The 15,429-nt window shown below is 57.7% G+C and overlaps 1 protein-coding gene across 3 annotated transcripts in view; it reads right to left on the minus strand.

Annotated features, from left to right (window-relative positions):
- The window catches only part of ITGB4 (integrin subunit beta 4), a 28,561-nt gene extending 14,431 nt beyond the window's left edge, over nucleotides 1-14,130 (minus strand). The window contains exons 1-23 of one of the 3 annotated variants that reach the window (XM_004374148.1): nucleotides 14,048-14,130; nucleotides 12,596-12,678; nucleotides 12,246-12,347; nucleotides 11,925-12,129; nucleotides 11,083-11,179; nucleotides 10,706-10,877; nucleotides 9,435-9,698; nucleotides 8,479-8,568; nucleotides 8,031-8,153; nucleotides 7,621-7,785; nucleotides 7,366-7,442; nucleotides 6,433-6,635; nucleotides 4,426-4,529; nucleotides 4,179-4,277; nucleotides 3,881-4,010; nucleotides 3,150-3,272; nucleotides 2,953-3,059; nucleotides 2,613-2,646; nucleotides 2,263-2,454; nucleotides 1,865-1,968; nucleotides 1,438-1,496; nucleotides 1,285-1,308; nucleotides 11-159 (exon numbers count right to left, since the gene is read on the minus strand). In XM_004374148.1, the coding sequence (XP_004374205.1) occupies nucleotides 11-159; nucleotides 1,285-1,308; nucleotides 1,438-1,496; nucleotides 1,865-1,968; nucleotides 2,263-2,454; nucleotides 2,613-2,646; nucleotides 2,953-3,059; nucleotides 3,150-3,272; nucleotides 3,881-4,010; nucleotides 4,179-4,277; nucleotides 4,426-4,529; nucleotides 6,433-6,635; nucleotides 7,366-7,442; nucleotides 7,621-7,785; nucleotides 8,031-8,153; nucleotides 8,479-8,568; nucleotides 9,435-9,698; nucleotides 10,706-10,877; nucleotides 11,083-11,179; nucleotides 11,925-12,129; nucleotides 12,246-12,347; nucleotides 12,596-12,678; nucleotides 14,048-14,126 (2,785 nt within the window). In that variant the 5' untranslated portion in view covers nucleotides 14,127-14,130. The remainder of the gene's footprint in view (nucleotides 1-10; nucleotides 160-1,284; nucleotides 1,309-1,437; nucleotides 1,497-1,864; nucleotides 1,969-2,262; nucleotides 2,455-2,612; nucleotides 2,647-2,952; nucleotides 3,060-3,149; nucleotides 3,273-3,880; nucleotides 4,011-4,178; nucleotides 4,278-4,425; nucleotides 4,530-6,432; nucleotides 6,636-7,365; nucleotides 7,443-7,620; nucleotides 7,786-8,030; nucleotides 8,154-8,478; nucleotides 8,569-9,434; nucleotides 9,699-10,705; nucleotides 10,878-11,082; nucleotides 11,180-11,924; nucleotides 12,130-12,245; nucleotides 12,348-12,595; nucleotides 12,679-14,047) is intronic. The other 2 variants (XM_004374147.1, XM_023729140.1) reach the window with 2 other exon arrangements.
- Between the last annotated feature and the right edge of the window lie 1,299 nt (nucleotides 14,131-15,429).

Raw genomic sequence — 15,429 nt, forward strand, 5'->3', positions numbered from 1 at the left:
TGCCACCTACCCTGGTCTGCAGTGAGGGTGTAGTAGCCAGGGGCCACCTTGAGCTCATGGAAGGCCCCTTGCCCCACGTGCTTCTCCGTCAGGCTCAGCAGGGCCTGCTTGGCCGAGCGGGGTGCCATCAGCACCGTGTCCACAATTGTGTGGTCCTGCCTAGGGTGGGGAGTCAGGCAGGGGAGGTGTCAGGCTGGCCTCTCCTCCTGCCTGTTCCCCTCTACCAGGCAACAAAAGGCAGGGCAGCAAAGGCACAGGGTCGACAGGCCAGGCAGACCTGGAGGCCCGTGCGGCCCCGCCACCCTCGACCTGCAGCCTCGGCCAAGCCACGCACCTCCCTGAGCCTCAGTGTCCTCCTCCATGAAATGGGCTACCCATTCCACTCACCGAGAGGGGCTGGTGATGTGAGGAGTAGGGGAGCTAAGGGGCGTGGTGGGGCAGGACAGCAAAGACGCTCAGAGTGTGGAGGCTGCAGGCAGACTGCCTGCGTTCAAATCCTGGCTCTACTTCCTGACAGCTAGATAACTGTGGGCGAGTTGCTTAACCTCTCTGGGCCTCAGTTTCCTCATCTATAAAACGGGGATAGCAATGGTGGCTCACAAGGCTGATGAAAAGGTTGAAAAAGATAATACACACACACACAAAGCCCTTAGAACAATGCCTGGCCCGTTGTAAGCACCCAAAATGCTGGTCTAAGTGATTATTATTGATGATGATGTGCTCAGTGAGAGCAGGCTGTATTCTGTGACTCCACGGTTCTGTCCTCTCTGCACTGAGACTCCCCTCCCCTCTCTCCTCCCTGAAAGGCCGGGACTCGGGGAGGAACTGGGGAAGAGGTGGTGACCTGAGTCCATCTCCTTGGTAACCTGTGGTGCCCAGAGGTGCCTCCAAGAGCAGGCTCTCAGGGTCTGGAGGAAGGACAGAGCTGAGCACTGGGCTATCCCTGGTGCTGGTGGCGGGGCAGGGATTGTTGTCTGTCTGGTTCCCTGTGGTTTGGCTGCTCTGGGACAGGGCTCATAGCCAGGCCTCCCACCAGTATTTGTGGAATGTGTGGTCAACTAAAGGAATGAATGAAGGTCTTCACCCATGACAGACACATCCTTCCTATGGGATGGAGATGGGGCAGGGGGCTGGGGCTGGAGACAGACAGACAGGAGGCTGGGGGAGAGGGAAGCTGGGACAGGTGCTGGGGCAGGAGGCAGATGTGGCTGGTGCTGGGCAGAGGACAGATGAGGCAGGTGGCTGGGGCTGGGGGCTGCCTGCCCCCCCGGGTCTTCCACTCACTTTTTTCCGGCATTGGGCTGCTGCCTGTGGGGAACGAAGACGGGACAGCAAGTCAGACGGTGCCTGGCGACAGGCGAGGGCTGGAGTGGAGGCAGGGTCTGCCTGGGGGCTTAAATCTCTGGGCACCAGGCTGCCCCAACCCCCCCAACTCACCGGAACGTCGTTTGCTGGAGCTTGTGGTCACCTGTGACCTGTCTGTACACCTCATTCAGCTGCACGACAGGGGGCACCATGAGTCTGGGACCACGAGCCAGGCTGCCCCACAGTTATCCCTTCACCCTGGGCCCTCACGAGCCATGGAGGTTCCCAACCCAGAGCCACCCAGGCCAAGAGGACCTCTCAGGGCGGGCTGGGTACATACCTGGGGACATGTCCTGACACCCAGACTCTACTGCCTCCTTCCCCCACCCCACCGGAAACATTCACAGGGACAGATCCCATGTGGACCCCCTGGCCAAGGAGGTCCCTCTTTCCCAACTGGAAAAATGAAGGCAGCTCTGCTGCTGCTTCCCTGCCCACCTGCCATCCCCCCCGTGCCTAGGGAAGCCTGCCGCCCTGGCCCACCTCCCGTGGTCCTTACATTTTCCTCCACCTCCTGGCGCAGCTGCTCACACTCACGGGTGTCAGGCTTCAGCAGGTTCTCAGTACAGAGGCGGGCAAGGCGCAGGGACAGCCCATAGGGCACTGGGGGCAGGTGGGAGGGGAGTGCTGTCAGCACCCTGCACAGTGGACACTGAAGAGCCCCCTCCAGGAAACACTCTAGCACCGGGGGACAACTGGCCAGTGAGGGGCAGCTGGCCTCGCACACCAAGGCCTGCAGCTTGTAGAACCATCGGGAAGGGGGAGCAGGTAGCCACGCCTGTGCCTGCCCCTAACACCCAGAGCAAACAGGAACAGTGTGATCCTGGACCCAGGACCAGCGGTGAACATGCCCCAGGCCCCCAGTGCCAAGGGCCGCAGCGGCCAGCCCGCCCTCACCCAGCTCTGTGGGGTTGCTGCTGACGGAGCGGGTGGTGAAGCCAGGCCGCTGCACGTTGTTGGTGATCTTCCAGCGAACGGTGTCCCGACCCTTGAGGTTGCCGCTGCGCAGCAAGGGCGTGTCCAGGTGGTCGGAGGCCATCAGGTTCTCCCGCAGCATGTAGTGGTCCTCCTTGAAGCCCACCATGTGGCCTGCGGGACAGTGTGCTTAGCCAGCGGTCCCTAGACTCACCTGCCACACCCCATCGGGCAGGACGCCATTCTAGACTCAGTCCCCACGTCCACTCCACCCCAGCTGGGGGACACAGAGCGGTCAGAGCCCCCCGCCCCGCCTGATGCCAGGCCCATACCTCGGTTGCAGCAAGGGAGAAGGGCCAGGCAGGCCTAGAAAACAGGGGGAAGGTGAGGGTGGGACAGGCTGCAGCGTTCAGCTGCCACAGCCTGGGAAGCCACTCTGCCACCCCCCACCCAGGCCAGTGGCCCACAGGGACAACAATGCCTTCTCCAGGCCCCTGGATGGGGGGGGCCCTGAGGGAGTGGGGACCCTGTGGGGGAGGATGAGGATCCTAGGGGGTGGGGACTCTGGGGGGTGAGGACCCTGTGGGGGGGTGGGGACCCTGTGGGGATGGGGACCCTAGGGGATAAGGACTCTGCGGGGGACCATGTGGGGTGGGGACCCTGGGGTGTCACCTTGCAGCAGGCGCAGTACTTCCAGCAGAGCAGCAGCAGCAGCGCCAGGAGCAGCAGGAGGAAGATGAGCAGGGGGATAAGCCACCAGAAGGAGCCGGGGGGGCAGTCTGGAGAGGAAGGAGGAGGAGGAGGGAGGCGGTGCCCACCCCCTGCCGGGTCTGACAGGCCGCCCCGCCCCACGCGGCCCGCAGGCTCACCCTTCCGATTGTGCACCAGGACGGTGGTGTTGGGCCCCGGCGTGCTGTCGCCCTCCACCGTGTAGCTATAGGTGCAGTCATCATCCTCATCCCGGAAGGAGCAGTACTCCACCACATCCTCCGCTGCACCCACAGATGGTCAGACAGCACCCAACCCACGCTCCACCCAGAGCACCCCAGGGCCTGGTGAGGTATGCCCGATGCTGGGGCACCCTCGGCCCTCCCAGGGCCTGAGGCACCTCCCTGGGAAAGATCGAGAGTCCCCGGCAAACTGTGCCCCCTCCTCCGACACAAGGATGGGCGCTATGGGGGGCCGCCCTGGGGCTGGGGCTCAGGATTTGAACCCAGGAGCATCCAAAGATGTAATCTGTCCCCCATTCGCCTGCCATGGGCATCCCCCAGGGCTTGGTATCTAGAAAGTCTATTCTAACCTAGAGGAGAGGAGGCTGTGGGCCCGGCCCGATTATGTGCCCTGCTTGGCCCATGTGCCCCTGCCTGGCTATTTGCCACCAGCCCAAGCCAGGTGCCTCCTGCCCAGACTCTTTGGTCCCGACTTAGCCGTGTGCCCTCTGGTCACACCGTGTGCCCCAGTCCAGGTTTTGTGTTCCCTGGCCAGACTGTGGGACCTCAGTTCAAACAGTGAGACCTCTGCCAAGAAGAGTGGCACCCCTTCCTGTTGTGTGCCCCTGCCTGGGCTCGCTGCACCCCTGGTCCCCAGCCCTGCCCCACACCTTTCTTCAGCTCATCTACCATCTTGACCTTGAAGCTGCACTCCTCACACGGACGCCCCTTCTTCTCCCCGGTGCCCCAAGCCTGGCACTGCACACAGGAGCGCATGTCCTCACAGAGGCCCAGGCGGATCTGGGTGGGAGAGGAGGGGACAGACGGGCATTGTGCTGGGGGTGCCAGGCCCAGCCCCCTCCAGGCTCCTGCCTTTGGCCGGTTCCTACAGCACCAGGCTCAGCCTGCCATCCTTCCCTGTGCCCCTGGGTTGCCATGCCCGCACACCCTACGCCATCCCAGCCTCACCGCCGAGTAATTGATCTCGCAGGTGGTGTCCGTGTAGAGTGACTGCTGGTTGCAGTGGCAGCGTCCACACTCGCAGTGGCCACGCCCATTACAGATGCCCTGGGGCAGAGGAGGCACCAGTGAGCCAGTCATGCCCCATCCCTGCCTGCTCCCCTCCCCCTTCTCCACTGGCCACCCTTCTAAGGTTGGCCCTAACTGGGCACCCCCTTGACTGCCCCACGCTGCCTGCCCCAATGCCCAGGCCTACCCCATTGCTGTCAGTGCAGGTGGCATTGCTAAGGGGGCAGTCACAGCCTGGTCCCGTCCAGCCAGGCTCGCACACACACTGGCCCATGGTACAGTGTCCCCGGTCTGCCGAGAGGGGAGGGAAGGGAGAGAACAGCATTTGCGCCTGCAGTCCCAAACTGTCCACCTGCCAGGGAGGGACTATGGGAGCTGAGCCTTGGAGCTAGGATGTCTGTGGCCAGGGGAAGAAGTCATCTCTTCCTCCTTCTCTTGGAATGTCCTTCTCTCCATCTCTCCCTCCATTCCACCTTCTACCTCCACTCTGCCGACAGAGTAACTGTTCCAAAACACAAATCCAATCATATGGCTCTCCTGTTTAAAAACTTCTAATGGGTCCTGGCCAATGCAGTAAGGTAAGAAAAAGAAATAAAAGGTACAAGGTATTGGAAAGTAAGAAATACAACTGTCATTTGCAAGTATCAGGTCCTCCCAATATCACAGAAGAATCTACAGATAAATTCTTAGATTCCGTAAGTGAGTTTAGCAAGGTGGCTAGACACAAGGTTAATATACAAATAGTTAGAAAACAAAATCAAAACTTTCAATGATTCCCTTTTGCCCAAAGGATAAAGTCCAATAGAGCCCTGGTGGTGCAACGGTTAAGTATTCAGCTGCTAACTGAAAGGTTGGTGGTTCAAACCCACCCAGCGGCTCTGTGGGAGAAAGATCTGGCGATCTTCTCCCGTAAAGATTACAGCCTAGAAAACTCTATGGGGCAGTTCTACTCTGTCACATGGGGCTGTTATGAGTCAAAGTTGACTTGATGGCACCTAAAAACAACAATCCCTGAACTAGAATAACGGTCAACTAACTATGGCCTGTGGGGGAAATCCAGCTCATCACCTGTTTTTGTAAATAAAATTTTATTGGAACACAGCCACACTCATTTGTTTACGTATTGTTTACGGCTGCAGAGTTGAGAAGTTGTGATAGAAGCTGTATGGCTTATAAAGCTACAGATATTTACTCTTTGGCCCCTTGAAAAAATGTTTGGATTAGACCACAACTGGACCAGCCCTGAACTAGAATCAGCCCTTCCCACTCTGGCCCTGCCTCCTCCCTTCCTGCCCATGCCTCCACCTGTAACAACTGTCTGCCTTTCTCCACATGTGCTGGATTCTTCCTTTCATTTCTCTGAGCACCTTCTGGGATTAGCAGTTGGAGTGAAGAAATGGCAGACGAAAGCAGGAATGGAAGGTAGGGTAGAAAAGTAGGGACTGGAACCCCAGTGCCAAGCATACCAAAACCAAAAAACGAAACCCATTGCCGTTGAGTCTATTCCAACTCATAGCAACCCTAACGGACAGAGTAGAACTGCCCCATGCGGCTCCCAAGGAGCACCTGGTGGATTCAAGCTGCCAACTTTTTGGTTAACAGCCATAGCTCTTAACCACTACGCCACCAGCGTTTCCAACTGTGGGAGCTTAATAAGTATCTGATGAGTCAATGTTGACTGAAGTATTCGATAAGTCAATTTTCATTGCTCCTCCTCCTCCATTCAACCACCCAATCCATCCATGTGCTAATGGACGTGGGTTCTGTGCCCCCCTGCCCAGCTCCAGAGCCCCTGGCCAGACTGCGTGTCCACTGCCTGGGCCCAACACCGCATCAGGCCCTGTGAGGACACAGAGAAGGCATCACTCCAGCCCTGCTGCTACAAGTACAGCATTTTCCAGAGGCAAGACCGTCATCATGCACCTCACCCGCCAGCCATTGAGGGTTGAACTGAGTGATGCCAACCCTAACGTGGGGTAGGGATGGGCACAGACCGGCGCTGCTGGAGAGGACCCCAGGGGAGCCAACGTCTTAAAAGGAGAGGAAGGTCGAGCTGGCAGAGGCCTGGGGCATCAAGTTGGTAGATGAGAAAAGTGAGGTCTGGGGTGGAGCAGGACTTGGGGAGCACTCGGGTGTCCGACCTGGGTGTTGAGGGCAGAGCCCAATGGGGCAGGGTGGGCCCTGCCGAGCTCACCGTTGCAGAGGAAGCCGGAGGTGCGGGGGCACTGCAAGTTGTCATACTCGCAGAACTGGCCCTCGTAGCGGCCCTCACCATAGCACACGCAGCGCCCGCACTGGCACTCGCCGCGGCCCGAGCACGGCTCGTCCTCGCCCTCCCGCAGGCAGGGCTGCTTGTCGCTCAGTGAGCCCGTGGAGCAGTTGCAGGTCTTGCCGCTCCTGGGGGAGGAACCAGTCACTTCCGAGGGCCCGGGAGGAAGGCTGGGCTTTTACGGTCCCATTTCACAGACGGGGAATCTGAGGCTCTGAGAGGGCAGCAGTGGCCGAGCTGAGACTCAAACCTCAGTCTCCTTATACACCTGCCTCCCCAGTGTCCCTTCCTTGCTGCTCTTGAAGCTTTAAAAGCCCTTGTTCTTGTTGCATGCTATCGAGTCGATTCCGACTCGTAGCGATCCCACATGACAGAGTAGAACTGCCCCATAGAGTTTCCTGGGCTGTAGGTAATCTTCATGGGAGCAGATCGCCAGATCTTCCTCCCATGGAGCCTCTGGGTGGGTTCAAACCACCAACCCTTTGATCAGCAGCCAAGTGCTTAACCTTTGCACCACCAGGGCTCCCTAAAAGTCCTTACATTCATGTATGACGCTATTTCTGAGGAAGTAATATAGGCTCATGGTTCAGAATACAAAAGGTGTCAGAGGGATGAACTGTAAAGTAAGTCTCCTCCCGCTCCAGCGCCCGACACCCAGTCTCCACCTGACAGCCACCACTGTCCCAATTCTCGTGTTTCTTTGCAGAGATATTCCAAACATCTATGCGTTGCTTTTCACTGGGTGCTCCTGACAAGTGGGTGCCCTCCCTCCCACCATTCCTCCCTCAGCCTGGCGTGTCAGGCCCTTGTCAGGCCCCCAGCCCCTCTGGGGTCAGCTGGATCCGTCCCCACACTCACCAGCCCTCACTGCACACACAGTGTCCGCACGTGAAGTCCCCGTTGAAGCTGCAGAGAGGCGACCGTACTTCTTTTTGCTGGAACGAGACCATTGGAGGCAGTGGATGGTGGGAGGGGGGCATGGGACACTTCCACTGCCCTCTGCCACTCAGGGAACATGCAAGGGGCATGTGGTCACAGAAGGCTCTGCTTCATGGCTCAGGGCTCAGAGCGTTGACTCGGACCCTCCCGCCCACCAGCAGTGCCGCGCTGTACCAGCTCGCAGGTGCACACGTCACAGATGATGCCCACGTCCATCCTGAGACCATCGGAGAAGGAAGGCTTCAGGTGGATGTTCCCTCTGTGGTCCTCTGCCGGCAGCTGGCACACGTGCATCCCGTTCACCTCTTCGATGGCTCGCAGCTGCACATTGTATGTGCCCTGCAGGGATACAGCGGTCAGCCAAGGCAGGCCTGGCCCACAAGCTCTGGGGACGAGCCTTTGGGTGAGGCTATATGGATAAACCGAGGAATGTGCCAAGCTCATCTGAGTCACTGACCCAGGGGGATTTGAACCTGGGCCTGTCTGACTCCCGAGGCCACACTCTTGACGCTGCTTGGAAAAGCCCCACTCCTCATGGGCACTGTGCTGGTCCTCCCTTCCCGATGCCCCCACCCTAGATGTACCACTTCCCCACGCCGGATATGGAAGGACCCAGTCTCTGTCTTCGGGAACATCTTGGAGGTGATCTCTGTCCGCAGCCCTCGGGGGCTGTCCAGCGCCCGGATGTCCAGGTTGGAGCGAATGGCCTAAAGGAGGGCAGGCAGTCAGTGGTCTTGTGGGGAGAGCCCGGGCTTCCCACTCTGGCCTAGCCTGGTGGCCCTCCACTCCCACCTGCAGGGAGGATTGGGGCAATGTTGGAGGAGTCATGGTGGTAGAAGCCCACAGGAGTCTGGGGTCAGTCCAGCTTGGCTCCTCAGCCCCCCAGGGACCGCCAGGGACCATTCATCACTGGCCCAATCCAGGACCCCTTTCTCAACCATGACCTGCCCCTGAGACACCCCTCGCTCAGTCCGCCTCTTCTCCAGCCCCGCCCCAGAAGGGCTCAGCCCAGGAGCCCCAGCCGGCCCTCACTTCAAAGGCCTCTTGCAGCAGGTCCACAATGTTGGACGAGTCCTCCTGCAGTACCCCCAGCGAGGAGACAGGAAAGTACGTGTGCAGCTTCTGCGGACAGGAATGCACACACGACTCAGCCCTCCACAGGCGTCGCCTCACTGAGGTCATCTGTGCTATCCAGGGTTAGCCCCATTTTGCAGATGGGAAAACTAAGAACTGGAAGCTGCCTGCTGTATTTCAGAGCCTGCCCTCTTAGCCCCCACTTACTTGGGAGGAGTTAGGCTGGGGGATAGGTACATGATCTCCCCCTCCCACCAGGGCCCACTCTTGGGGGACCCAAAAGCTTTGGGGAGTGGTATGGATTGACTTGTGTCCCCCAATAATAAGTATTGTAAATCCTAACCCCTACACATGTGGATGGAGCCCTGGTGGTGCAGTGGTTAAGTGGCCGGCTGCTAACCAAAAGGTTGGCAGTTCAAATCCACTAGCCGCTCCTTGGAAACCCTATGGGGCAGTTCTACTCTGTCCAGTACGGTCACCGTGAGTTGGCATAGACTTGACGGCAACGGGTTTGGTTTGGTGATACATGTGGACATAATCTCATCTGAGAATAGGGTTTTCTTTGTTAAGTGAATGAGGTCAAATCAGTGTAGGGCGTGTCTTAAGCCAATCACTTTTGAGATATGAAAGGAACAGTTCAGGCACAGAGAGGGAAGCACAAACGGAGGGAAAGGTCCACGCCACATGAAGATCGCCAAGGAACCGAGAACAGAAGCTGAAAAGAGACAAGAGCTGACAGAGAGAAAGCCTTCTCCTAGAGCCAGCACCCTGAATTCATATTTCTAGCCTCCTAAACTGTGAGAAAATAAATTTCTGTTTGTGAAAGCCACCCCCTTGTGGTATTTCTGTGATAGCAGCATCAGAAGACAGATAGGAAGGAAGGGGTGTCTGGGCATGGGCCCCAGCCTCCCTACCTCGTAGTAGCTGTAGGAGTAGTTGGTGACAGCAAAGATGGGGATGATGTTGTGTTTGCCAAGCAGGCGCACCAGGGTGGGCACCGACGGGTAGTCCTGCATCTTGTACTGGGTGTAGGTGCCTGAGGCATCCAGGTGGCACTCCTCATCATTACGGCTCATGATGCCCGCCAGCACGTTGGCGCCATCGGCCTCGTAGTGGAAGGCCGACTCGGTGGAGAACACCAGCAGGTGGGTGCTGTCTGGCCGCCAGCCGATGTCCCTCTGGGGAGGGGAAGGAGGGACATGGAGGACATTCACCACAGAGTAGCATACGGCAGTGAAAGTGGACTCCAGCAAGGGGCTCGGTTAGGCCAGCGAGTTGACACCACAACACCATCATAAATCATGATGAAGGTGAGGGATGATGAAGGAGACCAGAGACTAGCTGTAGGCGGATGGGAAACGAACGCAGGGCCTGTGGGCACAGAGGGCCCCACGGAAGATCTGAACCAGGCTCCTCCGACACCCACTCAAGCTCTCAGCCACTCGGCGGGAATAGTTTCCCAGCACAGGAAAATGTACGGAATACAATGTTAAATGCAAAAAGGCTGGTTCAAATCGGTACAGCACTGTACAGCGATCTGTTAGAAAAAACGTGGTGGTTTTGAAAACTATGGATTACGAGAGCAAGTGCTTATGCTAGTGTTCAGTGGGAAAAAAGGAAGTTTCGGGATTATGACTACGCTGATTCCAGCTATATCCTTGTGAGGAAAAGAGAACAGAGTAGGCTGGCAGGGTAACCAGTGGCTGTTTGATGGTGGTGAAATGATGGGCAACTTCTATTCTTTGTTTTTTAAGTTGTCTGCAATATGGCTTCATGATTTAAAAAAAAAAAAAATTAACATACATGTAAAAAGTGCTCTCTTCAGTCGCCCAGCACAGTTGGAGACTGGGCAACTCGTGGGTCCTGGGAGACTGGCATTAGTAGGGGGATTGGCTGGGAGGCTGGTCTAGAGCACAGAAGATTCTGGAACCCCAAGGCCCACGTCTGCCTCACTGGCTAATGTGACTGCTCAGACGAGAGACCTTGGCTCCCAGTGTATCTACACTGGGATTATAATTTAGGGCCATCCAGAGGGTCTGAACTTGTTTTGGGACCTGGGGTATGCAGGCTTCTGGCTGTCTTTTCAGGAGCCCCCGAGCCTGGCAACAGGGCAGGCCAGCAGCAGCTTGGGTCCTGCCAAGAAGGTGCTGGCCCCGGTCCAGCTGGCAGTGCCCCCGGGGCTCACCGTGCACACAGCTGTCTGCAGGATGGCATCAAAGCCCCCTTCCGGAGCATCCAGGTTGCCTGAGATCCTCTCTCCCTGCAGTTTACTCCGGAACTCTTCCACATCTTGTGTCAGGCTGATAACGTTCTTGAAGGAGAAGGGGGGGTCACTGTTGGGCCAGGGCTCCTTGAGCCTGGGCGGAGGTGGGAGGGAGAGAGAACATATTAGTAGGGAGAAGGCGCCACAGAACCCAGTGCCCGCTGCAGTGCCCTCCCTCTCTGGCCAGTGGCCCCGCCACTTATTTTACCCAAAAGGAGAATTTCAAGGGCCTGGGTGAGCGAGGAGGCGGCCCACACAGCCAGCAGCCCTGCCCACCTGGGACCCACTGAGTCACTCACTTCTCGGGCCTCATGTCCGTCTGGGGGACGCTGACTTTGTCCACAAACTTGCCAAACCCAATAGTGTAGTCACTGGTGAGCTGTCTCAGGACCTGGGCTGGGAGTCCACAGGAAAAAGGGGGCAGCTGACCCGATACCACCACCGCCACCAACTGCCATGGAATCGATTTCGAATCAAGGTGGCCTCATGTGTGTCAGAGTAGAACTGTGCTCCATAGGGTTTTCAGTGGCTGATTTTTTGGAAGTAGATTGCCAGGCCTTTCTTCTGGGGCACTTCTGGGTGGACTTAAACCACCAACCTTGTGGTTATCAGCTGAGTGCTTAACTGCTTGTGCCACACAGGAATACTGAGCTCTAGTACTCACACTCACAAACAAACACGAGGGTCCTGGGGCAGGCTTGGGAAGGGAAAAGGGAGAGCAACAGCTTACTGCCAACACTCCGCAGGCTGGATGTCGGGTCACGCTCATAAGAGCCCTTGTCCCCAGTTACCGATGAGGGATATGGGAGTTGGGGGACCCAGAGCCATACAGCTAGCAAGTTGGGGGGATAAACCCAGTTCTGTCTGCTGAGCTGGGACCTCAGCAAGCCTCATGAGGGGGTTCCTCTTTGATGGGGGCGGATGGTGTTCCCCCGGGCCTTTCCTGATGTTCACAGTGGTTAGGCAGACCTGGCCGGGACCCTCCCCTGATGATGGGGGAGGATGTTCTCTCAGGGCTCAGATGTTGTGTCTCTCCTTGTGGGGTGGATGCAGCTGTCCTGAGTGCTGGCCTCCTGAGCAGCCGTCTGGGTGAGGCCACCTCTCCTCCCAGCCCCCTGTCCTCCATGCTGGCCCAGCGTACCCAGGTTGTGCCCCATCTGCTTGAGGTTGGCCAGATCATCAGACATGGAGTTGGAGAAGTCCATGAGGATGTACAGGTCCACGGGGCTCTCCAGGGGCTCAAACACCTCAAACTCGAAGTGCCGCTCCTCGCCCGGCCGCAGCCAGACCCGCAGCCCTTGGGGTGATACCTGGCTGCGCTTCAGGGTTGTGTCGATGTGGGTCTCCTGTGTCCAGGGAAGAGGGACAGCTGGCCTGACGGGGAGCTTCTCAGCCCAGCCAAGGGACACAGTACACCCTCGGGTCTGGAGAATCCACCTCCCTCCATCCCCGCGCCAGGCACCTCTGTGATCTCAAAGCTACTCTCCATGAACACCACGCTCTCCTGCCGGCAGCCCGCGGCCAGCAGCTCCGCCTGGGTGTTGCAGCGCCGCTCCTTAAACATCTGGCCGGAAGGAGAAGGGGTCAGCGGGGACAGTGCCCATCCTCTGGCTGTCCTAACCCCTGGATTTTATTTCCAGAGGAATGTTCTGGATCCTTGCCTGTTCTCCCACACCCACCTGGCCTGAGACTGGGCTGAGGGTGTGGCAAGTGTAGACTTGGCCAGAACCAGGGGTGGGTATGGCAAGGCGGGGCAGCTGGGCTGGGGAGGTGGCCCGGGCTGGGCCCCGGCTCCAGGAGGCGGGCCCTCACCTGGTCAGTGCAGTAGGCACAGTCCTTGCCCACGCGGATACACTCCGTGCAGCTCTTCACCTGAGCCTTCTTGCAGTGGTTCGCTGAGGGCAGAGACGGCGACGCGTTGGGATGGGCCTGAGCAACGGTCATGCCCTTCCCACGTACACCCCACTCGAGAGAGGTGAGATTCTCTCCCCTTCTGACAGAGGAGGACACGGAGGAGACCCAGGGTTACACAATCTGCCTCAGGTAGCACAGGTAGGAACTGGCAGAGCTAGGTCACTGCTAACCGAAAGGTTGGCAGTTCTAGTCCACTCAGAGGTGCCTTGGAAGAAAGGCCTGGAGATCTACTTCCAAAAGCTCTGTCACTGAAAACTCCATGGAGCACAGTTCTACTCTGACACACATGGGGTCACCATGAATTAGAATCGATTTGATGGCAACTGGTTACTGGTTCCCAGGGCCTAGCACAAGGCTTGGCACCCAGTAGGTCCTCAGTAAACAAATGAGGTAACACTCTAGTGTATCCTTCAAAAGTTATTAGGATTCACTTCGGCTCTGTTCTTTAAAACACAGTAAGGACCTACTATGTACACCCAGTGTACACAGTGGATGGTCTCCTGGCCTCTAGGCAATGATGTGCTGGTCAATGTTTAACAATGATTATGCTCTTTTAAGATCTATCTATATGTGATCAAATTGACAACAGTAGCTGGAAAGATTATAGGAACCTTAGGAGGCAGCGAGTTTATGTTCAGGGGAAGGAACAACTCAGGAAAGGAGGGTTAGAATGGCTGCACAGCTAGAAGAATGCAACCAACGTCACTAAATTGTACACGTGAAACTGTTTAATTGGTGGATGCTTTGCTGTTTATTCTCAACAACAACAAAAAGTAAAATAAATCATAAATAAATAAATAAGTGGCGACCAAATCAGCAAGAGTAGTAACAATAAGTACCTTCCCCGTTAAAAAAAAAAAACGGCTGGGGGGGTGGGGCGGGGCAGGGGGAGCTTTGATTGGTAGCGTTTGCCAATTTCCATGGTGTAAATATTCCCACCGAGATCTAGCTCAAGCTCTCAACATGACCTCAACTGACAGGCAAAACTCAAGAGGTAAGAGCTGGCCCAAGCCAGCTGACTAGAGACACTCAGCGAGCAGGTGACATGGGGTCAGAAGTCTCTCTCTCCTCGGAATCCCTGTAAAACGTTTCAACTTCACTCTCCAGGCCTCAGCACCTCTGGAGTTGCTCATTCTCGGAGTGAGTCTCATCTCTTCTCTAGACAGAATCCCCCTGCCCCTGCATTCTCAGGCCATACAGCCCAGGGCTCCCGATTTTGCAGGCCAAGGAGCAGGGAGCCTTGAGCTTCCCAGCCCTGAGTGCAGTGGTCGCTTGTTGGGTGGCTGAGTGGGTGACGGGAGGCTTCATGTGAGGCCCACGCCCTGAAAACTGGGTCCCTGCCACACTCACCCATGTGTCCGGGGAAGCTGATGCTCAGCAGGGCCACCAGCAGCACCCTGGTCCATGGACTGGGGCGTGGCCCGCCCATCCTCTTCCTCCTATAAAGAACAGTCCACATATGACACCTCCAAACCTGGTCCATCCCGTCAGCTCTGCAGGAGAGGTGGTGCCATTCTCACTGGGCAGGTATGGAAACTGAGGCTCTGAGTGCTTCTGTGACGCCACCAAAGCCACACAGCCGGCGAGGGCAGGTGCAGGGCCCCTGACTGCTGTCTTGTCCGCTGCCTCTCACCTGCTGTCCTGGAATGGCTGGATGTCCTGCAGGCCTGCGCCCACCCAGGGAGGCCTCACCCTTTGCCTCTGAGGGCTCCGGGCTTCGACCTTGTCCCAAGGCCAGGCTCTCGGTACTGGTCCTCTGAAGGCAGGCCAAGCCTTATTCTGTTTTTCCTTTCAGACCCCAGTGGGCCTGGGTCAGGCTGGGCAGGGACAGAGGGGGCCCTGGCCCTACCTTCCTGTCCCCTCTCTGTCCTGGTCCACTGGCCCTTCGGTGAGGGTGGTGTGCCCAGGAGGAGAGGGACCCCATGAGCTCTGGGGTCTGGGGATGGGAGGAGGCAGCTTCTGCGATGGCTGCCTGGCTCTCCAGGGTGGGGCCTGAATCCCTTGCCCTACCCCCCACTGCTGCCGCCCCGGAGTGGAGTTTCCTGGGGACCTGAGCTCTCCGAGCAGGCCACTCCTTTCTAGAGTCAGCCCAGAGCTAGGTTACAAGCCCCTTCCTGCACACACTCATACTCACGGAGTCAGCCACCCCAGGAGCCTCCGGCTGCCTTGGGTTCACTATCAAACCATCTCAACTCAGCAGGGACGCTCGGAGCAGCCACAGGCATCCCCGAGGCCTCCAGAGAGAAGGGAATGGCCAGCGCCACGAGGCCTGCAGAACTGAGGGCAAAGGTTGGGGCCTTGCCTCTCTCTCCAGGGAGAGTCCTACCAGCAGCCTGAGACCACGGCGTGCCCACTGGCCCTCCCACCTGAATCTGTTCTCTGTCCCCAGCTTGAGGGGCAGCGACAGCCCCAGGGCCTGGGGGCAGAGGCCCCACAGAGTTGGGGAAACTTGTTTGTGCTCAGGGGCCAGGAAGACGTTGCTTCCCTCCCCAAAGGCATGTGGTCCGCGGGAGGTCATAGCAACTTCAACACATCCACAAGCAGGACCAGTTGAGCACCAGCCCACCAGAGGAGGGGGCTAAAGAGGGCCTTGGGCAAGGTGCCCTGAGCCTCCAAGGTGGGGCTCCTTGGGGGAAATAACTTTCCTGCAGCCATGAGGTGTGGGCACCACACCCACACACCACACAATGCAGACTCAGCCCCTGAGGCACCATTACACATGCAGATACGGC

This window comes from Trichechus manatus, unplaced genomic scaffold (genome assembly GCF_000243295.1).
Source record: "Trichechus manatus latirostris isolate Lorelei unplaced genomic scaffold, TriManLat1.0 scaffold00028, whole genome shotgun sequence".
NCBI classification, from domain to species: Eukaryota; Metazoa; Chordata; class Mammalia; order Sirenia; family Trichechidae; genus Trichechus; species Trichechus manatus.